The sequence below is a fragment of the Hyla sarda genome, chromosome 10 (genome assembly GCF_029499605.1).
Source record: "Hyla sarda isolate aHylSar1 chromosome 10, aHylSar1.hap1, whole genome shotgun sequence".
Lineage (NCBI taxonomy): Eukaryota > Metazoa > Chordata > Amphibia > Anura > Hylidae > Hyla > Hyla sarda.
This window is the reverse complement of record NC_079198.1, coordinates 964,070-989,293: the sequence shown is the minus strand read 5'-3', so window position 1 is coordinate 989,293 and position 25,224 is coordinate 964,070. Positions and strand designations below refer to the sequence as shown.

The following is a 25,224-nucleotide window of genomic DNA, read 5'->3' as shown; positions in this document are numbered from 1 at the left end:
TTTCATGTGCAATACAGTCTGGTGAGCCGCTGTATCTAAGCCTCAAAGGAAGTTTCCCAACCAGGGTGCCTCCAGTTGTTGCAAAACTACAACTCCCAGCATGCCCGGACAGCGCATCCTTGGAGTTGTAGTTTTGCAATAGCTGGTGGCACCCTGGTTGGGAAACAAGAGTTTAAAATTATGGGGTGTTCCACTTAATGTAAGCCTCTCATATGTGATACTGTCTGTGGAGTTCATGTATCTAAGCCTATCGTGTGTGATACTGTCCACTGATCCTCTGTATCTAATCCTATCATGTGTGATACTGTCCACTGATCCTCTTTATCTAATCCTATCATGTGTGATACTGTCTGTGGAGTTCATGTATCTAAGCCTATCGTGTGTGATACTGTCCATTGATGCTTTGTATCCAATCCTATCTTGTGTGACACTGTCCACTGATCCTCTGTATCTAATCCTATCATGTGTGATACTGTCCACTGATCCTCTTTATCTAATCCTATCATGTGTGATACTGTCCACTGATCCTCTGTATCTAATTCTATCATGTGTGATACTGTCCACTGAGCCTCTGTATCTAATCCTATCATGTGTGATACTGTCCACTGATCCTCTGTATCTAATCCTATCATGTGTGATACTGTTCACTGATCCTCTGTATCTAATCCTATCATATGTGATACTGTTTGCTGATCCACTGTATCTAATCCTATCTTGTGTGATACTGTTCACTGAGCAGCTGTATCTAAGCCTATCATGTGTGATACTGTCCATTGATGCTTTGTATCTAGTCCTATCTTGTTGATACTGTTTGCTGAGCCACTGTATCTAATCCTATCATGTGTGATACTGTTTGCTGAGCCACTGTATCTAATCCTATCTTGTGTGATACTGTTTGCTTAGCAGCTTTATCTAATCCTATCATGTGGGATACTGTCCATTGATCCTTTGTATCTAGTCCTATCTTGTGTGATACTGAGCAGCTGTATCTAAGCTCATCATGTGTGCTACTGTTTCATGAGCAGCTGTATCTAAGTCTACTGTGTGTTACTGTCTGCTGAGTTATATAAATTCCCATCATGTGTGATCTTTGTGCTGCTCTACTGTATCTAAGCCTATCATAACCTTCTGAGCGGGTGTATCTCATCTTTTCCTGTGTGTTACTGTATCTAAGCCTATCATAACCTTCTGAGAGGGTGTATCTCGTCTTTTCCTGTGTGTTACTGTATCTAAGCCTATCATAACCTTCTGAGCGGGTGTATCTAATCTTTTCCTGTGTGTTACTGTATCTAAGCCTATCATAACCATCTGAGTGGGTGTATCTCATCTTTTCCTGTGTTACTGTATCTAAGCCTATCATAACCTTCTGAGCGGGTGTATCTCATCTTTTCCTATGTGTTACTGTATCTAAGCCTATCATAACCATCTGAGCGGGTGTATCTCATCTTTTCCTGTGTGTTACTGTATCTAAGCCTATCATAACCTTCTGAGCGGGTGTATCTCATCTTTTCCTGTGTGTTACTGTATCTAAGCCTATCATAACCTTCTGAGCGGGTGTATCTCATCTTTTCCTGTGTGTTACTGTATCTAAGCCTATCCTAACCTTCTGAGCGGGTGTATCTCATCTTTTCCTTGTGTTACTGTATCTAAGCCTATCATAACCTTCTGAGCGGGTGTATCTCATCTTTTCCTGTGTGTTACTGTATCTAAGCCTATCATAACCTTCTGAGCGGGTGTATCTCATCTTTTCCTGTGTGTTACTGTATCTAAGCCTATCATAACCATCTGAGTGGGTGTATCTCATCTTTTCCTGTGTTACTGTATCTAAGCCTATCATAACCTTCTGAGCGGGTGTATCTCATCTTTTCCTATGTGTTACTGTATCTAAGCCTATCATAACCATCTGAGCGGGTGTATCTCATCTTTTCCTGTGTGTTACTGTATCTAAGCCTATCATAACCTTCTGAGCGGGTGTATCTCATCTTTTCCTGTGTGTTACTGTATCTAAGCCTATCATAACCTTCTGAGCGGGTGTATCTCATCTTTTCCTGTGTGTTACTGTATCTAAGCCTATCCTAACCTTCTGAGCGGGTGTATCTCATCTTTTCCTTGTGTTACTGTATCTAAGCCTATCATAACCTTCTGAGCGGGTGTATCTCATCTTTTCCTGTGTGTTACTGTATCTAAGCCTATCATAACCTTCTGAGCGGGTGTATCTCATCTTTTCCTGTGTGTTACTGTATCTAAGCCTATCATAACCTTCTGAGTGGGTGTATCTCATCTTTTCCTGTGTTACTGTATCTAAGCCTATCATAACCTTCTGAGCGGGTGTATCTCATCTTTTCCTATGTGTTACTGTATCTAAGCCTATCATAACCATCTGAGCGGGTGTATCTCATCTTTTCCTGTGTGTTACTGTATCTAAGCCTATCATAACCTTCTGAGCGGGTGTATCTCATCTTTTCCTGTGTGTTACTGTATCTAAGCCTATCCTAACCTTCTGAGCGGGTGTATCTCATCTTTTCCTGTGTGTTACTGTATCTAAGCCTATCCTAACCTTCTGAGCGGGTGTATCTCATCTTTTCCTGTGTGTTACTGTATCTAAGCCTATCATAACCTTCTGAGCGGGTGTATCTCATCTTTTCCTGTGTGTTACTGTATCTAAGCCTATCATAACCTTCTGAGCGGGTGTATCTCGTCTTTTCCTGTGTGTTACTGTATCTAAGCCTATCATAACCTTCTGAGCGGGTGTATCTCGTCTTTTCCTGTGTGTTACTGTATCTAAGCCTATCATAACCTTCTGAGCGGGTGTATCTCATCTTTTCCTGTGTGTTACTGTATCTAAGCCTATCATAACCTTCTGAGCGGGTGTATCTCATCTTTTCCTGTGTGTTACTGTATCTAAGCCTATCATAACCTTCTGAGAAGCCGAGGATCATTGTGCATGTTGTAGATGTGCGACCAGGTCTGTTTTTTTTCTCTACTTTAAAGGGGTACTCTGCTGCTCAGCGTTTGGAACAAACTGTTCCGAGCTCTGGAGCCGGCGCTGGTGACATCATAGCCCCGCCCCCTCTAGACATCACACCCCGCCCCCTCAATGCAAGTCTATGGGAGGGGGCGTGATGGCTGTCACGCCCCCTCCCATAGCCTTGCATTGAGAGGGCGGGGCGTGACATCATGAGGTGGCGGGGCTATGACGTCACGAGCCCCCGGCTCCAGCGATCGGAACAAAGCGGAGTACCCCTGTAATTCATATTGGGGGAGATTTATCAAAACCTGTGCAGAGGAGAAGTTGCTGAGTTGCCCATAGCAACCAATCACAGACCTTTTCAAAAATGAAAGAAGCGATCAGATTGGTTGCTATGGGCAACTCAGCAACTTCTCCTCTGCACATGTTTTGATAAATCTCCCCCATTGTGTTTTCTCTCCCCCTCTTTTACTTGGTCAGCACTCTGCCCCGCCCCCTCAGCCCAGGCCTATATGCAGCACATGGTAAGTGACATTTACACCTCGTTCACACTGGTGCTGCGCTGTGCGGCGTCCATTGCTGTCCCGGTGCCGTGTCTGGGGGGAGGTGCGGCCCAGGGACTGGTTTGAGTGGTATTGGGGCTGCTCTGCCAATGGGTCGTTCCCCCTGTGGGCGCTGGTGTTGCGGTGGTTGCTGCTCAGTGCGGCGCCATTTTATGCTAAGGATATTAGGGACCCCCTACAGGAGGCGGTGAGGTGGCTGCGGGTGAGTACAATAACCACCTGTGAGAAGCCTTGGATCATTGTGCGACCACGTTATATCACTACTAGATCTTTTTGTGCCTTAACGCAAGTTATTTTTGACGGGTCACCTGACAGATCACATTTACTATTATGGGGTCTGTCGGGCGCCATTGTTCCCCTACGGACGTCACAACGGCAGTGTGAAAGAAGCCTAAGTCTTTCATGTGATACTGTCTGCACAGCGGTATCTAAGCCTACTATGTGTGATACTGTCTCCTGAGCATGTGTATCCAAGTCTTTCATGTGTGATACTGTCTGCAGAGCGGTATCTAAGCCTACTATGTGTGATACTGTCTCCTGAGCATGTGTATCCAAGTCTTTCATGTGATACTGTCTGCAGAGCGGTATCTAAGCCTACTATGTGTGATACTGTCTCCTGAGCATGTGTATCCAAGTCTTTCATGTGTGATACTGTCTGCAGAGCGGTATCTAAGCCTACTATGTGTGATACTGTCTCCTGAGCATGTGTATCCAAGTCTTTCATGTGTGATACTGTCTGCAGAGCGGTATCTAAGCCTACTATGTGTGATACTGTCTCCTGAGCATGTGTATCCAAGTCTTTCATGTGTGATACTGTCTGCAGAGCGGTATCTAAGCCTACTATGTGGGATACTGTCTCCTGAGCATGTGTATCTAAGTCATTCATCTGTGATACGCTTTCAGAGAGCCACACATGGTAATGGAGAAGATCTTCAGGAATATAAATGATATTTCCCTGGAATTATTAAGGAAACCGTAGAATCTATACCCGTCACATTCCTATTATATTCCACCATTGCCCGTATCTAAGCTCCGCCGCCCTCTGCCCATTGTAATCCATCATTGCCCGTATCTAAGCTCCGTTGTCCTCTGCCCATTGTAATCCATCATTGCCCGTATCTAAGCTTCGCCGCCCTCTGCCCATTGTAATCCATCATTGCCCGTATCTAAGCTTCGCCGCCCTCTGCCCATTATATTCCGTCATTGCCCGTATCTAAGCTTCGCCGCCCTCTTTCCATTATATTCCGTCATTGCCCGTATCTAAGCTTCACCGCTCTCTGCCCATTATATTCCATCATTGCCCGTATCTAAGCTTCACCGCCCTCTGCCCATTATATTCCGCCATCACCCGTATTTAAGCTTCGCCGCCCTCTGCCCATTATATTCCGCCATCACCCGTATCTAAGCTTCGCGGCCCTCTGCCCATTATATCCCGTCATTGCCCGTATCTAAGCTTAGTCGCCCTCTGCCCATTATATTCCGTCATTGCCCGTATCTAAGCTTCACCGCCCTCTACCCATTATATTCCGTCATTGCCCGTATCTAACTTCGTCGCCCTCTGCCCATTATATTCCGCTATCACCCGTATCTAAGCTTCGCCGCCCTCTGCCCATTATATTCCGCCATCACCTGTATCTAAGCTTCGCCACCCTCTGCCCATTATATTTCGTCATTGCCCGTATCTAAGCTTCGCCGCCCTCTGCCCATTATATTCCGTCATTGCCCGTATCTAAGCTTCGCCGCCCTCTGCCCATTATATTCTGTCATCACCCGTATCTAAGCTTCGCCGCCCTCTGCCCATTATATTCCGCCATCACCCGTATCTAAGCTTCGCCGCCCTCTGCCCATTATATTCAGTCATTGCCCGTATCTAAGCTTCGCCACCCTCTGCCCATTGTATTCCGTCATTGCCCGTATCTAAGCTTCGCCGCCCTCTGCCCATTATATTCCGTCATTGCCCGTATCTAAGCTTCGCCACCCTCTGCCCATTGTATTCTGCCATCACCCGTATCTAAGCTTCACCGCCCTCTGCTCATTATATTCCGCCATCACCCGTATCTAAGCTTCGCCGCCCTCTGCCCATTATATTCCGTCATTGCCCGTATCTAAGCTTCACCGCCCTCTGCCCATTATATTCCGCCATCACCCGTATCTAAGCTTCGCCGCCCTCTGCCCATTATATTCCGCCATCACCCGTATCTAAGCTTCGCCGCCCTCTGCCCATTATATTCCGCCATCACCCGTATCTAAGCTTCGCCGCCCTCTGCCCATTATATTCCGCCATCACCCGTATCTAAGCTTCGCCGCCCTCTGCCCATTATATTCCGCCATCACCCGTATCTAAGCTTCGCCGCCCTCTGCCCATTATATTCCGCCATCACCCGTATCTAAGCTTCGCCGCCCTCTGCCCATTATATTCCGCCATCACCCGTATCTAAGCTTCGCCGCCCTCTGCCCATTATATTCCGCCATCACCCGTATCTAAGCTTCGCCGCCCTCTGCCCATTATATTCCGCCATCACCCGTATCTAAGCTTCGCCGCCCTCTGCCCATTATATTCCGCCATCACCCGTATCTAAGCTTCGCCGCCCTCTGCCCATTATATTCCGCCATCACCCGTATCTAAGCTTCGCCGCCCTCTGCCCATTATTCAGGTGCCGATTCTCCAGCTGTTTTGACGCACAAGATTTCCTCTCTGACCCTCATTATAATTTATAAACTTTCCGGAGCGAACACGATTTCCTTGGTAACTCTGCTCTGATGCCGCCGTAATGGATTCACCGCCGCGATTAACCCAAACGACAGGAGAGAAACTTCCATCTCCTCACCGCATCGGGGGTGGCCAGAAATCCATGATGGGGAAGTAATGACCTGGAAACTGTCGCGGCACCGCGACCTGAATATAATGACTTCACACGTAACGCCGCGGTAATACGGAGATCAGGAAAACCATCACGGAGATTAATATGAGGAAAAATGAGTCGTGTTCTCTGATAAGATATCGGCTCCTCCTCTCTATATCGTACAGGATTATTGTTCTCTGATCAGATATCGGCTCCTCCTCTCTATATCATACAGGATTATTGTTCTCTGATCAGATATCGGCTCCTCTCTATATCGTACAGGATTATTGTTCTCTGATCAGATATCGGCTCCTCCTCTCTATATCATACAGGATTATTGTTCTCTGATCAGATATCGGCTCCTCTCTATATCCTACAGGATTATTGTTCTCTGATCAGATATCGGCTCCTCCTCTCTATATCATACAGGATTATTGTTCTCTGATCAGATATCGGCTCCTCCTCTCTATATCGTACAGGATTATTGTTCTCTGATAAGATATCGGCTCCTCCTCTCTATATCGTAGAGGATTATTGTTCTCTGATAAGATATCGGCTCCTCTCTATATCATACAGGATTATTGTTCTCTGATCAGATATCGGCTCCTCTCTATATCATACAGGATTATTGTTCTCTGATCAGATATCGGCTCCTCCTCTCTATATCATACAGGATTATTGTTCTCTGATAAGATATCGGCTCCTCCTCTCTATATCATACAGGATTATTGTTCTCTGATCAGATATCGGCTCCTCCTCTCTATATCGTACAGGATTATTGTTCTCTGATCAGATATCGGCTCCTCCCCTCTATATCGTACAGGATTATTGTCCTCTGATCAGATATCGGCTCCTCTCTATATCATACAGGATTATTGTTCTCTGATCAGATATCGGCTCCTCTCTATATCATACAGGATTATTGTTCTCTGATAAGATATCGGCTCCTCTATATCATACAGGATTATTGTCCTCTGATCAGATATCGGCTCCTCCTCTCTCTATCATACAGGATTATTGTTCTCTGATAAGATATCGGCTCCTCTATATCATACAGGATTATTGTTCTCTGATCAGATATCGGCTCCTCCTCTCTATATCGTACAGGATTATTGTTCTCTGATCAGATATCGGCTCCTCCTCTCTATCATACAGGATTATTGTTCTCTGATCAGATATCGGCTCCTCCTCTCTATATCGTACAGGATTATTGTTCTCTGATAAGATATCGGCTCCTCTCTATATCATACAGGATTATTGTTCTCTGATCAGATATCGGCTCCTCCTCTCTCTATCATACAGGATTATTGTTCTCTGATCAGATATCGGCTCCTCTCTATATCGTACAGGATTATTGTTCTCTGATCAGATATCGGCTCCTCCTCTCTATATCATACAGGATTATTGTTCTCTGATCAGATATCGGCTCCTCTCTATATCGTACAGGATTATTGTTCTCTGATCAGATATCGGCTCCTCCTCTCTATATCATACAGGATTATTGTCCTCTGATCAGATATCGGCTCCTCCTCTCTATCATACAGGATTATTGTTCTCTGATCAGATATCGGCTCCTCCTCTCTATATCATACAGGATTATTGTCCTCTGATCAGATATCGGCTCCTCCTCTCTATCGTACAGGATTATTGTTCTCTGATCAGATATCGGCTCCTCCTCTCTATATCGTACAGGATTATTGTTCTCTGATAAGATATCGGCTCCTCCTCTCTATCATACAGGATTATTGTTCTCTGATCAGATATCGGCTCCTCCTCTCTATATCATACAGGATTATTGTCCTCTGATCAGATATCGGCTCCTCCTCTCTCTATCATACAGGATTATTGTTCTCTGATCAGATATCGGCTCCTCCTCTCTATATCGTACAGGATTATTGTTCTCTGATAAGATATCGGCTCCTCCTCTCTATATCATACAGGATTATTGTTCGTGCTCTCTCTTTATTTTGTTGTTTTTCTTTTCCTTTCTTGTATGTTATTTTATACATTAGTGTCTTTAGTGACACCTTCAGGTAAGAGTGTGTACTGCGCCTTGAGTATTACCTTATTTACCAAATTACAAAATTGTTAAAGAGTACCTGTCATCAACTAAACTTTCCCTCATCCCCCTCCCCACCTGTCCCTTTCTCTAACTATGCCTATCCCTGTGTTTATTGAGGTTTAAAATGCTGTGGAAATACTTTTTTTTTTTTTTATCCCTCTTCATTAGCTCAGGAGCACTGTCTTTCTGAGGGGTGGAAGGAGGCGGGTCCCGGCAGGCATGATGTCACATGAAGCCTGGCCGGGACTCTGCTTCTGCCAGTCTTCCTGTATGCTGCTCTCCCTCTGCAGAAGTGTTTCCCAACCAGGGTACCTTCAGTTGTTGCAAAACTACAACTCCCAGCATGCCCAGACAGCCAACAGCTGTCCGGGCATGCTGGGAGTTGTAGTTTTGCAACAGCTGGAGCCACCCTGGTTGGGAAACACTGCTCTGCAGTGTGCATACAGAGTAAGTACAGGGGAGGGACGGCAGCCTCTGTCCCTCTCTCTTGTGTCTCTCTGCACTAAAAAGTCAATGCTAAGAACCAGGGGTAGTAGGAGGGGGGGCAAAGAGCAGGGAGTGCAGGGAGATAATACAATGTATAAGATAACGTGTGGTGAGGGGCAGGGAGAACACAGAGCAGGGGGAGGTGACTGGCCTCTGTTATATGAGAGGTATGTGCAGGCTTGTAGCTCACAGTACTGAACTTCCGGTGGAAGGACCAGAGCCCTTTCAGCATTAGTCCTAAAAGCTGTACACTTACTATGAAAAGCATAGGAAGCTGCCTGCAGACCAGGCATAGAAGAGAGACCCCTAGTGGCCAAAAGTATAAAATGAAAAAACTGGTATAAATATTAATATTTTTTAATGAAGATATATTACAATATCTCTTCATTAATGATTATGAACAACATATTAAAAGTTTTTGTTGATGACAGGTACTCTTTAAGAATATGTGATGGGAGGGGTTAATTCCAGCCGGGAGCCCCGACACATCACGTTAATCAGCCAAGTGCTCAGATATCTGCAGGGCCAGACAAAAGTGATTTGTGAACAGGGGTCTCTGACAAAGATTTGGGCATGTGTCATTTCATTAGAAAACGTTGGCTCAACAAACAATATCAAATATACAAGTGATAGGATTAGATACACAGCTAAGCAGGCAGTATCCCATATGATAAACCTAGATACATAGTCCTGCAGACAGGATCATACATGTAAGTATGAGATACACTGGAACTGCTCACCGTATCACACATTATATGATTAGATGTTCAGGCTTAGAAGACAGTATCACACATGATAGGATTAGATACATTATCTGGTGGACAGAATCACACATGATAGGATTAGATACATTACATGGTGGACAGTATCATGTGATAGGATTGGATACATTATCTGGTGGACAGTATCACACATGATCGGATTAGGTACATTACATGGTGGACAGTATCATGTGATAGGATTAGATACATTACATGGTGGACAGTATCATGTGATAGGATTGGATACATTATCTGGTGGACAGTATCACACATGACAGGATTGGATACATTATCTGGTGGACAGTATAACACATGATCGGATTAGGTACATTACATGGTGGACAGTATCATGTGATAGGAGTAGATACAGCAACCAGCAGAATATGACATATAATTGACTTAGATACAGCAGCTCAGGAGAGCTTAGATACTTATGGTGACATTTGTTGTGCGTGTGATACATCATTATAGTGATGCGGTCCTGGCTCTCACCGTTACCGTCGGGCAGTCTCCCGCTGGACAGGCTGCAGTAGTCGTAGTACGATTCATCCATTTTGGCTTTGTCTTTAATCTGGACGGTGACGATTCGTCTGCAGATCACGGCCTCGAAGCCGACGACCACCGTGTGCTCATTGAGCGGAAACACGAAGAGGGCTACGGGGATAGAAGACGACTGTGATACTGACATCATCCATGACATCATCAGCCCCTTCTCTTCTATGGACTCTATATACACTGACATGATGTAATACTACCTCCCACCTGCGGGTGTGCTGTATTCTGTTTCTGAGCTAGGAAAATTATTAAACCAGTGTTTCTTAACCAAATTGCCTCCAAAACTACAACCCCCAGCATGCCCGGATAGCCGAAGGAATTATATCTTAGAATTTATGTGGGTTGAAATTAAGAGAAAACGGTCTAAAAATATCAATCAGAAGTAAACAACATCCACCCAGGCCCCTGACTGTATGACGGCCCCTGGGTGCAGTATATATCAGCCTTACCTTCCACAGACTGGGCCTCTGGATTGCTGTAGGTCAGGGAGGCGGTCATCCCGAGAGCATAGCCGCTGACGCAGGAGCTGATCTCTGCAGAGGTGAGGGGCAGGGGGGCGCCCGTAAATCGATTCATCAGCCCGGGCATCCTGGATCCTGGTGCAACCCTAGTGGAGAAGATATGAGGAGCAAAGGTAAGGACATGCTGGTACCTGTAGTTCTCTACCCTAATAAAAAGCAGAATAGTGAGTACAGCTCTGGGGTATAATACAGGATATAACTCAGGATCAGTACAGAATAAGTAATGTAATGTATGTACACGGTGACCTCACCAGCAGAATAGTGAGTACAGCTCTGGGGTATAATACAGGATATAACTCAGGATCAGTACAGGATAAGTAATGTAATGTATGTACACAGTGACCTCACCAGCAGAATAGTGAGTACAGCTCTGGGGTATAATACAGGATATAACTCAGGATCAGTACAGGATAAGTAATGCAATGTAAGGACACAGTGACCTCACCAGCAGAATAGTGAGTACAGCTCTGGGGTATAATACAGGATATAACTCAGGATCAGTACAGGATAAGTAATGTAATGTATGTACACAGTGACCTCACCAGCAGAATAGTGAGTACAGCTCTGGGGTATAATACAGGATATAACTCAGGATCAGTACTGGATAAGTAATGTAATGTATGTACACAGTGACCTCACCAGCAGAATAGTGAGTACAGCTCTGGAGTATAATACAGGATATAACTCAGGATCAGTACAGGATAAGGAATGTAATGTATGTACACAGTGGCCTCACCAGCAGAATAGTGAGTACAGCTCTGGAGTATAATACAGGATATAACTCATAATATTGTATGAAATAACATTGATATTATAAGATAATTTGCATATATTGAAGTGATGATTGTAGATCAGATGATGGTTGTTCCCATAGGAGATGTGATGTGAGAATTTCCCAGCATGTAAAACAAGTGATAACATGAGACGCTGTTGCTTAATGTCATGAATATTAAAAACAGATTTTTAGATATACAAAGAAATAAGATTTAATGAGACAAAAGACTAAAATGCAGCAATTTTGATCATTATCATCAGGGATAAGAAGAACAGGGTGAACAGAGGGGGAGGAGTCACATACAGCAGCCAATCAGATTCCAGCTCTTATTTACACATTGCAGGTTTGAGAATAAAGCAAGTGATCTGATTGGTTGGCAGCAGTAGATCCTCTGAGCTGATCCTCAGAAGAAAAAGGAAAAAAATCCTGTAATCATAGTAGAAGGTGAAGCGGATATTCTTATTATCATTATTATTATAATCATGATTATATTTATTAGCATTATTAATAGCGTTATTATTATTATAATCATGATTATATTAGCATTATTAATAGCGTTATTATTAAAATTATTAGTATTATTATAATTATTAGTAGTAATATTATCAGTATTATTATTAGCATTATTATTAGTAGTAGTAATTATCAGTATTATTATTGGCATTATTATTATTAGTAGTAATTATCAGTATTATTATTGGCATTATTATTAGTAGTAATATTATCAGTATTATTATTAGCATTATTATTAGTAGTAGTAATATTATCAGTATTATTATTAGCATTATTATTAGTAGTAATATTATCAGTATTATTATTAGCATTATTATTAGTAGTAGTAATATTATCAGTATTATTATTAGCATTATTATTAGTAGTAATATTATCAGTATTATTATTAGCATTATTATTAGAAGAAGTAATTATCAGTATTATAGGCATTATTATTAATAGTAGTAATTATCAGTATTATTATTGGCATTATTATTAGTAGTAGTAATTATCAGTATTATTATTGGCATTATTATTAGTAGTAGTAATATTATCAGTATTATTATTGTCATTATTATTAGTAGTAGTAATTATCAGTATTATTGGCATTATTATTAGTAGTAGTAATATTATCAGTATTATTATTAGCATTATTATTAGTAGTAGTAATTATCAGTATTATTATAGGCATTATTATTAATAGTAGTAATTATCAGTATTATTATTGGCATTATTATTATTAGTAGTAATTATCAGTAGTATTATTGGCATTATTATTATTAGTAGTAATATTATCAGTATTATTATTAGCATTATTATTAGTAGTAGTAATATTATCAGTATTATTATTGGCATTATTATTAGTAGTAGTAATTATCAGTATTATTATTGGTATTATTATTAGTAGTAGTAATTATCAGTATTATTATTGGTATTATTATTAGTAGTAGTAATTATCAGTATTATTATTGGCATTATTATTAATAGTAGTAATTATCAGTAGTATTATTGGCATTATTATTAGTAGTAATATTATCAGTATTATTATTAGCATTATTATTAGTAGTAGTAATATTATCAGTATTATTAGCATTATTATTTTATTTGCAGTATCATTATTAATAATTTTATCATTGTTGTTTTTATTATCATTACTATTAGCATTTATTATTTTGACTATCATTATTATCCATTTTGTTATTATCAGTGTCATTATTAATATTTTTATCATTGTAATTATTTTAATTATCATTACCATTAGCATTCATTATTTTAATCATCATTATTATTACTATTATCATTAATACCATTAATTATCCTCAGAAGCAAGAAACGCTCTAATCATTTATCACGTCTCTACTTCATATCCCTTACTACAGTGTTTCCCAACCAGGGTGCCTCCAGCTGTTGCAAAACCACAACTCCCAGCATGTTGGGAGTTGTAGTTTTGAAAACAGCTGGAGGCACCCTGGTTGGGATACACTGCATTACTGTGTAGTCTGGAGACTTATACAATAAATGGATCGGCAGCGCACGCCTCCCAATCGCTCCATGCACAATAAAGGGATCAGGGCGCAGATCTGGGGTCCACCAGCCGGATCCCCCCATCTCACACTCTACCTCTCTCCTGTAACTATTTTTGTACATATATATGTACATAATACTGTCATACAGCCTCTACAATATACTCCTATACTGTCCCTACATAATACTGCCATACAGCCTCTACAATATACTCCTATACTGTGCCTACATAATACTGCCATACAGCCTCTACAATATACTCCTATACTGTACCTACATAATACTGCCATACAGCCTCTACAATATACTCCTATACTGTGCCTACATAATACTGTCATACAGCCTCTACAATATACTCCTATACTGTACCTACATAATACTGCCATAGAGACTCTACAATATACTCCTATACTGTACCTACATAATACCACCATACAGCCTCTACAATATACTCCTATACTGTACCTACATAATACTGCCATACAGCCTCTACAATATACTCCTATACTGTCCCTACATAATACTGCCATACAGCCTCTACAATATACTCCTATACTGTCCCTACATAATACTACCATACAGCCTCTACAATATACTCCTATACTGTCCCTACATAATACTGCCATACAGCCTCTACAATATACTCCTATACTGTCCCTACATAATACTGCCATACAGCCTCTACAATATACTCCTATACTGTACCTACATAATACTACCATACAGCCTCTACAATATACTCCTATACTGTCCCTACATAATACTGCCATACAGCCTCTACAATATACTCCTATACTGTCCCTACATAATACTGCCATACAGCCTCTACAATATACTCCTATACTGTACCTACATAATACTGCCATACAGCCTCTACAATATACTCCTATACTGTCCCTACATAATACTGCCATACAGCCTCTACAATATACTCCTATACTGTACCTACATAATACTGCCATACAGCCTCTACAATATACTCCTATACTGTGCCTACATAATACTGCCATAGAGCCTCTACAATATACTCCTATACTGTGCCTACATAACACTGCCATACAGCCTCTACAATATACTCCTATACTGTCCCTACATAATACTGCCATACAGCCTCTACAATATACTCCTATACTGTCCCTACATAATACTGCCATACAGCCTCTACAATATACTCCTATACTGTTCCTACATAATACTGCCATACAGCCTCTACAATATACTCCTATACTGTCCCTACATAATACCGCCATACAGCCTCTACAATATACTCCTATACTGTACCTACATAATACCACCATACAGCCTCTACAATATACTCCTATACTGTACCTACATAATACTGCCATACAGCCTCTACAATATACTCCTATACTGTACCTACATAATACTGCCATACAGCCTCTACAATATACTCCTATACTGTCCCTACATAATACTACCATACAGCCTCTACAATATACTCCTATACTGTCCCTACATAATACTGCCATACAGCCTCTACAATATACTCCTATACTGTCCCTACATAATACTGCCATACAGCCTCTACAATATACTCCTATACTGCTCCTACATAATACTGCCATACAGCCTCTACAATATACTCCTATACTGTCCCTACATAATACTACCATACAGCCTCTACAATATACTCCTATACTGTGCCTACATCATGCCATAGAGCCTCTACAATATACTCCTATACTGTACCTACATAATACTGCCATACAGCCTCTACAATATACTCCTATACTGTCCCTACATAATACTGCCATACAGCCTCTACAATATACTCCTATACTGTCCCTACATAATACTGCCATACAGCCTCTACAATATACTCCTATACTGTCCCTACATAATACTGCCATACAGCCTCTACAATATACTCCTATACTGTGCCTACATAATACTGCCATACAGCCTCTACAATATACTTCTATACTGTGCCTACATAATACTGCCATACAGCCTCTACAATATACTCCTATACTGTCCCTACATAATACTGCCATAGAGCCTCTACAATATACTCCTATACTGCGCCTACATAATACTACCATACAGCCTCTACAATATACTCCTATACTGTCCCTACATAATACTGCCATACAGCCTCTACAATATACTCCTATACTGTCCCTACATAATACTGCCATAGAGCCTCTACAATATACTCCTATACTGCGCCTACATAATACTACCATACAGCCTCTACAATATACTCCTATACTGTACCTACATAATACTGCCATAGAGCCTCTACAATATACTCCTATACTGTGCCTACATAACACTGCCATACAGCCTCTACAATACACTCCTATACTGTGCCTACCTAATACTGCCATACAGCCTCTACAATATACTCCTATACTGTCCCTACATAATACTGCCATACAGCCTCTACAATATACTCCTATACTGCTCCTACATGATACTGCCATACAGCCTCTACAATATACTCCTATACTGTGCCTACATAATACTACCATACAGCCTCTACAATATACTCCTATACTGCGCCTACATAATACTACCATACAGCCTCTACAATATACTTCTATACTCTGCCTACATAATACTGCCATAGAGCCTCTACAATATACTCCTATACTGTACCTACATAATACTGCCATACAGCCTCTACAATATACTCCTACACTGTACCTACATAATACTGCCATACAGCCTCTACAATATACTCCTATACTGTCCCTACATAATACTACCATACAGCCTCTACAATATACTCCTATACTGTATCTACATAATACTGCCATAGAGCCTCTACAATATACTCCTATACTGCGCCTACATAATACTGCCATACAGCCTCTACAATATACTCCTATACTGTGCCTACAAAATACTGCCATAGAGCCTCTACAATATACTCCTATACTGTATCTACATAATACTGCCATAGAGCCTCTACAATATACTCCTATACTGTGCCTACATAATACTGCCATAGAGCCTCTACAATATACTCCTATACTGTGCCTACAAAATACTGCCATAGAGCCTCTACAATATACTCCTATACTGTATCTACATAATACTGCCATAGAGCCTCTACAATATACTCCTATACTGTGCCTACATAATACTGCCATAGAGCCTCTACAATATACTCCTATACTGTGCCTACCTAATACTGCCATACAGCCTCTACAATATACTCCTATACTGTGCCTACATAATACTGCCATACAGCCTCTACAATATACTCCTATACTGTGCCTACAAAATACTGCCATACAGCCTCTACAATATACTCCTATACTGTGCCTACATAATACTGCCATACAGCCTCTACAATATACTCCTATACTGTGCCTACATAATACTGCCATACAGCCTCTACAATATACTCCTATACTGTCCCTACATAATACTGCCATACAGCCTCTACAATATACTCCTATACTGTGCCTACATAATACTGCCATAGAGCCTCTACAATATACTACTATACTGTGCCTACATAATACTGCCATACAGCCTCTACAATATACTCCTATACTGTGCCTACATAATACTACCATACAGCCTCTACAATATACTCCTATACTGTACCTACATAATACTGCCATACAGCCTCTGCAATATACTCCTATACTGTGCCTACATAATACTACCATAGTGTCTACAATATACTCCTATACTGTACCTACATAATACTACCATACAGCCTCTACAATATACTCCTATACTGTGCCTACATAATACTACCATACAGCCTTTACAATATACTCCTATACTGTGCCTACATCATGCCATAGAGCCTCTACAATATACTCCTATACTGTACCTACATAATACTGCCATACAGTCTCTACAATATACTCCTATACTGTACCTACATAATACTGCCATACAGCCTCTACAATATACTCCTATACTGTACCTACATAATATTATACTGCCATACAGCCTCTACAATATACTCCTATACTGTGCCTACATAATACTGCCATACAGCCTCTACAATATACTCCTATACTGTGCCTACATAATACTGCCATACAGCCTCTACAATATACTCCTATACTGTCCCTACATAATACTGCCATACAGCCTCTACAATATACTCCTATACTGTGCCTACATAATACTGCCATACAGCCTCTACAATATACTCCTATACTGTACCTACATAATACTGCCATACAGCCTCTACAATATACTCCTATACTGTCCCTACATAATACTACCATACAGCCTCTACAATATACTCCTATACTGTGCCTACATAATACTACCATATAGCCTCTACAATATACTCCTATACTGTGCCTACATAATACTGCCATACAGCCTCTACAATATACTCCTATACTGTGCCTACATAATACTGCCATACAGCCTCTACAATATACTCCTATACTGTGCCTACAAAATACTGCCATACAGCCTCTACAATATACTCCTATACTGTGCCTACATAATACTGCCATACAGCCTCTACAATATACTCCTATACTGTCCCTACATAATTCTGCCATACAGCCTCTAAAATATACTCCTATACTGTACCTACATAATACTGCCATAGAGCCTCTACAATATACTCCTATACTGTCCCTACATAATACTGCCATAGAGCCTCTACAATATACTCCTATACTGTCCCTACATAATACTGCCATACAGCCTCTACAATATACTCCTATACTGTCCCTACATAATACTGCCATACAGCCTCTACAATATACTCCTATACTGTGCCCACATAATACTGCCATACAGCCTCTACAATATACTCCTATACTGTGCCCACATAATACTGCCATACAGCCTCTACAATATACTCCTATACTGTACCTAAATAATAATGCCATACAGCCTCTACAATATACTCCTATACTGTCCCTACATAATACTGCCATACAACCTCTACAATATACTCCTATTCTGTGCCTACCTAATACTGCCATAGAGCCTCTACAATATACTCCTATACTGTGCCTACATAATACTGCCATAGAGCCTCTACAATATACTCCTATACTGTGCCTACATAATACTGCCATACAGCCTCTACAATATACTCCTATACTGCTCCTACATAATACTGCCATACAACCTCTACAATATACTCCTATACTGTCCCTACATAATACTGCCATAGAGCCTCTACAATATACTCCTATACTGTCCCTACATAATACTACCATAGTGTCTACAATATACTCCTATACTGTCCCTACATAATACTACCATACAGCCTCTACAATATACTCCTATACTGTCCCTACATAATACTGCCATACAGCCTCTACAATATACTCCTATACTGCGCCTACATAATACTGCCATAGAGCCTCTACAATATACTCCTATACTGTCCCTACATAATACTACCATACAGCCTCTACAATATACTCCTATACTGTCCCTACATAATGATGCCATACAGCCTCTACAATATACTCCTATACTGTCCCTACATAATGATGCCATACAGCCTCTACAATATACTCCTATACTGTCCCTACATAATGATGCCATACAGCCTCTACAATATACTCCTATACTGTGCCTACATAATACTGCCATACAGCCTCTACAATATACTCCTATACTGTCCCTACATAATACTACCATACAGCCTCTACAATATACTCCTATACTGTCCCTACATAATACTGTCATACAGCCTCTACAATATACTCCTATACTGTCCCTACATAATACTGCCATACAGCCTCTACAATATACTCCTATACTGTACCTACATAATACTGCCATACAGCCTCTGCAATATACTCCTATACTGTACCTACATAATACTGCCATAGAGCCTGTACAATATACTCCTATACTGTCCCTACATAATACTGCCATAGAGCCTCTACAATATACTCCTATACTGTCCCTACATAATACTGCCATACAGCCTCTACAATATACTCCTATACTGTCCCTACATAATACTGCCATACAGCCTCTACAATATACTCCTATACTGTCCCTACATAATACTGCCATAGAGCCTCTACAATATACTCCTATACTGTCCCTACATAATACTGCCATACAGCCTCTACAATATACTCCTATACTGTACCTACATAATACTGTCATACAGCCTCTACAATATACTCCTATACTGTCCCTACATAATACTACCATACAGCCTCTACAATATACTCCTATACTGTCCCTACATAATACTGCCATACAGCCTCTACAATATACTCCTATACTGTCCCTACATAATACTGCCATACAGCCTCTGCAATATACTCCTATACTGTACCTACATAATACTGCCATAGAGCCTCTGCAATATACTCCTATACTGTACCTACATAATACTGCCATAGAGCCTCTACAATATACTCCTATACTGTCCCTACATAATACTGCCATAGAGCCTCTACAATATACTCCTATACTGTCCCTACATAATACTGCCATACAGCCTCTACAATATACTCCTATACTGTCCCTACATAATACTGTCATACAGCCTCTACAATATACTCCTATACTGTCCCTACATAATACTGCCATACAGCCTCTACAATATACTCCTATACTGCGCCTACATAATACTGTCATACAGCCTCTACAATATACTCCTATACTGTCCCTACATAATACTGCCATAGAGCCTCTACAATATACTCCTATACTGTCCCTACATAATACTTCCATACAGCCTCTACAATATACTCCTATACTGTGCCTACATACTACCATACAGCCTCTACAATATACTCCTATACTGTCCCTACATAATACTGCCATAGAGCCTCTACAATATACTCCTATACTGTCCCTACATAATACTGCCATACAGCCTCTACAATATACTCCTATACTGTCCCTACATAATACTACCATACAGCCTCTACAATATACTCCTACACTGTCCCTACATAATACTGCCATACAGCCTCTACAATATACTCCTATACTGTCCCTACATAATACTGCCATACAGCCTCTACAATATACTCCTATACTGTCCCTACATAATACTGCCATACAGCCTCTACAATATACTCCTATACTGTCCCTACATAATACTGCCATACAGCCTCTACAATATACTCCTATACTGTCCCTACATAATACTGCCATACAGCCTCTACAATATACTCCTACACTGTCCCTACATAATACTGCCATACAGCCTCTACAATATACTCCTATACTGTCCCTACATAATACTGCCATACAGCCTCTACAATATACTCCTATACTGTCCCTACATAATACTGCCATACAGCCTCTACAATATACTCCTATACTGTCCCTACATAATACTGCCATACAGCCTCTACAATATACTCCTATACTGTCCCTACATAATACTGCCATAGAGCCTCTACAATATACTCCTATACTGTACCTACATAATACTGCCATAGAGCCTCTACAATATACTCCTATACTGTACCTACATAATACTGCCATACAGCCTCTACAATATACTCCTATACTGTGCCTACATAATACTACCATACAGCCTCTACAATATACTCCTATACTGTACCTACATAATACTGCCATAGAGCCTCTACAATATACTCCTATACTGTACCTACATAATACTGCCATACAGCCTCTACAATATACTCCTATACTGTGCCTACATAATACTACCATACAGCCTCTACAATATACTCCTATACTGTCCCTACATAATACTGCTATAGAGCCTCTACAATATACTCCTATACTGTACCTACATAATACTACCATACAGCCTCTACAATATACTCCTATACTGTACCTACATAATACTGCCATAGAGCCTCTACAATATACTCCTATACTGTACCTACATAATACTGCCATACAGCCTCTACAATATACTCCTATACTGTGCCTACATAATACTACCATACAGCCTCTACAATATACTCCTATACTGTACCTACATAATACTGCTATAGAGCCTCTACAATATACTCCTATACTGTACCTACATAATACTGCCATACAGCCTCTACAATATACTCCTATACTGTACCTACATAATACTGCCATACAGCCTCTACAATATACTCCTATACTGTGCCTACATAATACTACCATACAGCCTCTACAATATACTCCTATACTGTACCTACATAATACTGCTATAGAGCCTCTACAATATACTCCTATACTGTACCTACATAATACTGCCATACAGCCTCTACAATATACTCCTATACTGTCCCTACATAATACTGCCATACAGCCTCTACAATATACTCCTATACTGTCCCTACATAATACTGCCATACAGCCTCTACAATATACTCCTATACTGTACCTACATAATACTACCATACAGCCTCTACAATATACTCCTATACTGTCCCTACATAATACTGCCATACAGCCTCTACAATATACTCCTATACTGTCCCTACATAATACTGCCATAGAGCCTCTACAATATACTCCTATACTGTCCCTACATAATACTGCCATACAGCCTCTACAATATACTCCTATACTGTCCCTACATAATACTGCCATACAGCCTCTACAATATACTCCTATACTGTCCCTACATAATACTGCCATACAGCCTCTACAATATACTCCTATACTGTCCCTACATAATACTACCATACAGCCTCTACAATATACTCCTATACTGTGCCTACATAATACTGCCATACAGCCTCTACAATATACTCCTATACTGTACCTACATAATACTGCCATACAGCCTCTACAATATACTCCTATACTGTACCTACATAATACTACCATACAGCCTCTACAATATACTCCTATACTGTCCCTACATAATACTACCATACAGCCTCTACAATATACTCCTATACTGTACCTACATAATACTGCCATACAGGCGATGATTGTAACAGGTATTAATCATAACAAGGATCTCAGTATAAACCAGAATGTTTTCATTTCTGACAGGAAGCAGAGATCCTGAAAAGAGTGAAAAATGAAAACACGACAGATGCAGAACTTTTCCTTAGTTGTTCAGGATTAGGAAAACATGGCGGCTTTCTTCCTAAAACAGCACCCCCTCTTGTCCAAAGGTGAGCTCCGGTATTGCACTCAACAGCACAAATCTCTCTTCTGTACTGATAGTTTGTTACAATGTACAAGTGCAGGAAAACATGATGTAATTGTAACAAACCCACAGCGGTGACAAGTATCAGTTCTGTACTGAATGATCTCATTTACTGACAACAAGCAGAGATCTTAAATATGGTGAAGAACTAAAACACATAAAAGTTAGGCAGAAGTTTGATTCACCCAAAAGAGGTTGTACGGAGTTAGAAAAACATGGCTGCTTTCTTCTAGAAACAGCGCCCCCCGCCTGTCCATGGCTGTGTCCGGTATTGCTGGTCGGGTTCATCGAAGTGTATGTGGCTGAGCTGCAGTACCAAACGCAAACTGTGGAAAAGGGGTGGCCCTTCTAATTCTGAACATAAAAAGGGGAAGCATGGAGTTGCGCCAAAGGTCACAAGCGTAGCGCCATCTATTATTCCGAGCCATAAATTGACATGCGTGGGGCCCGTGTCTCCGAAGTTCAGCGCCTGACATTTATAGGGCAACGGCGAGCTAAATCATGGAAACAGCAATGAATGTGCGCAGGTTCGTACGCAGGAACGCGTGCGCGGCCGCCAACAGCCCGGATTTTATATTAATATATCCTTTTAAGATAACAGGAGAAGCTGGAGATGTAAAAGAGCGATGAGAATCCATTACGCTCCCGCCGCAGGATCAGCGGAATATCAATGACGTCCCGCAAGTTTCCTCGCCGTGGGTGACAGGCGGCGCGGGAGGCGATGTCACCAGTAATTCTCCCCGCTCTGCCGATCCCTCACAAGTGTTTGCTGATATGAAGCCAGTGACAGTGCGGCAGGTGAACGCAGAGTCGTCTTCTGTGATCAGCTGATCCTACAGGTGATACGTTCACTGGAGCGATCACAGACCATGACCCCCGACCCCACAGCGCCCCCTATCTGAGGGTGATTACAGCACTGATCACGCTGAGTCTACTGGTTTATGAATAAAATGCCAGCGCTGCAGTAATATGGTAGATATGAGAAACCTGGATGAGGCAATCATGGCTGTTGCAAAACTACAACTCCCAGCATGCCCGGACAGCCTAGGCAACAGCTGGAGGCATCCTGGTTGGTAAACTCTGGCTCAATCATTAAAAAATAAATAAATAAATATATATATATGCGTATTGTTGGATTTTCAGGGATTTTTGTCAGGTTTGCAGTGGGGCCTTTCATTACCTGGTCAGTCCAGGGTATCAGTGTGGCCCCAGTCAGCACAGGTACTGAAGACAGCTGGTTTTAAGGGAAAAAAAAGTGTATTCATTCAACAGGAGAGGCTATCTGGGCATGCTGGGAGTTAGTTTGGCAACAGCTGAAGACACCCTGGTTGGGAAACACTGCAGTTGGCTGTCTAAACATGCTGGGAGTTGTAGTTTTACAACAGCTGGAGGCATCCTGGTTGGGAAACTCTGGCTCAATCATTTAAAAAAAAAAAGCTGTGTGAGATATAAGGAATCCAGGAATAGGTGTATAGTTGGATTTTTAGGAAATAACTGTCGGGTTCGCTGTAGGGCCTTTCATTTCCTTGCCAGTCCAGGTTATCAGTGTGGCCCAAGTCAGCACAGGTACTGAAGACAGCTGGTTTTAAGAAAAAAAGTGTAACTCAGTCAACAGGAGAGGCTGTCCGGGCATGCTGGGAGTTGTAGTTTTTCAACAGCTGGAGGCACATAGTCTGGGAAACACTGCCCTAGCAGAGCAGTTGTTATCAGGCCTGGATTTTTAATAAATGACTGACAGGTTGGTTGTGGGGCCTTTCATTCCCTTCCTTGCCAGTCAGTGTGACCCAAGTGAGCACAGGTGCTGAAGACAGCTGGTTACTGAGCTTTAAGACAAGATGTCTGCAGAAGAGGCTGCCTGGGCATGATGGGAGTTGTAGTTTTGCAACAGCTGGAGGCACATTAGTTGGGAAGCTCTGACTTGTTCATTCAAGGAAAGTGGTGAGATACGAGAAATCCAGGAAAAGTTAAATCTTTAACAGACCAGTCTGTAATTAGGCCTTGATTTTTAAGGAATGACTGGCTGGTTGGTAGTGGGGCTTTTCATTCCCTTCCTGGCCAGTCCAGGTTTTTACTGAAGACCAAAAAAGATGTAACTCAGTCTACAGGATTGGCTGTGAGGGACCTGAGTCTGAAGACTGTTTTGCTGGGTGGCTGGTAGTAAGCCACCTGTATAGATAGGGAAGATTATTGTATCGTTAGGGCTGAATAAACAGGGATTTATTTAGCATTTTGTAGAGTTCGAAGGTTGGATTTGTTTTGTTTGTTAAGGAACTGTAATGCACTAAAACTTATCCCCTATCCAAAAAATAGGGACCCCCCACGATCTCCTGCATGTGTCCCCAGCAACTGGAAACTGGGCATGTGGAAGGCTGTATCTCCAGCTCTCCTATAGAGATACATGGAGAGGGTGGGTCGGCCGCTGCTTCGCGTGGGGGTTGATGCGGCCCGTTCCTGAGGAGAGCAGGGTCCTGTGCAGATCGCGGGGGGGGGGGGGGGGGGGGGGATGGGGGGTTCTGACCGCTGGGACCTTTTGGATAAGTTTTACTGCATGATATTTCTGTATTTATTTTCTAAAAGTAGAAGTTCTGATTAAACGTTAGTTCTGTTCCTGTC

At 41.4% G+C, this 25,224-nt stretch overlaps 1 protein-coding gene and 1 long non-coding RNA gene across 2 annotated transcripts in view; one reads left to right on the top strand and one right to left on the bottom strand.

Moving 5' to 3' along the window:
• VWA5B1 (von Willebrand factor A domain containing 5B1) overlaps positions 1 to 25,224 on the bottom strand; it is a gene marked incomplete in the record, with an annotated part of 108,576 nt that overhangs the window by 63,545 nt on the left and 19,807 nt on the right. The window contains 2 exon segments of the mRNA XM_056541649.1: positions 10,176 to 10,337; positions 10,688 to 10,845. Of these exon segments, the coding sequence (XP_056397624.1) occupies positions 10,176 to 10,337; positions 10,688 to 10,826 (301 nt within the window).
• The window catches only part of LOC130293176 (uncharacterized), a 19,322-nt gene continuing 4,837 nt past the window's right edge, over positions 10,740 to 25,224 (top strand). The window contains exons 1-3 of the long non-coding RNA XR_008848164.1: positions 10,740 to 10,872; positions 11,795 to 11,978; positions 22,452 to 22,576. This is a non-coding gene — a long non-coding RNA (uncharacterized LOC130293176). The remainder of the gene's footprint in view (positions 10,873 to 11,794; positions 11,979 to 22,451; positions 22,577 to 25,224) is intronic.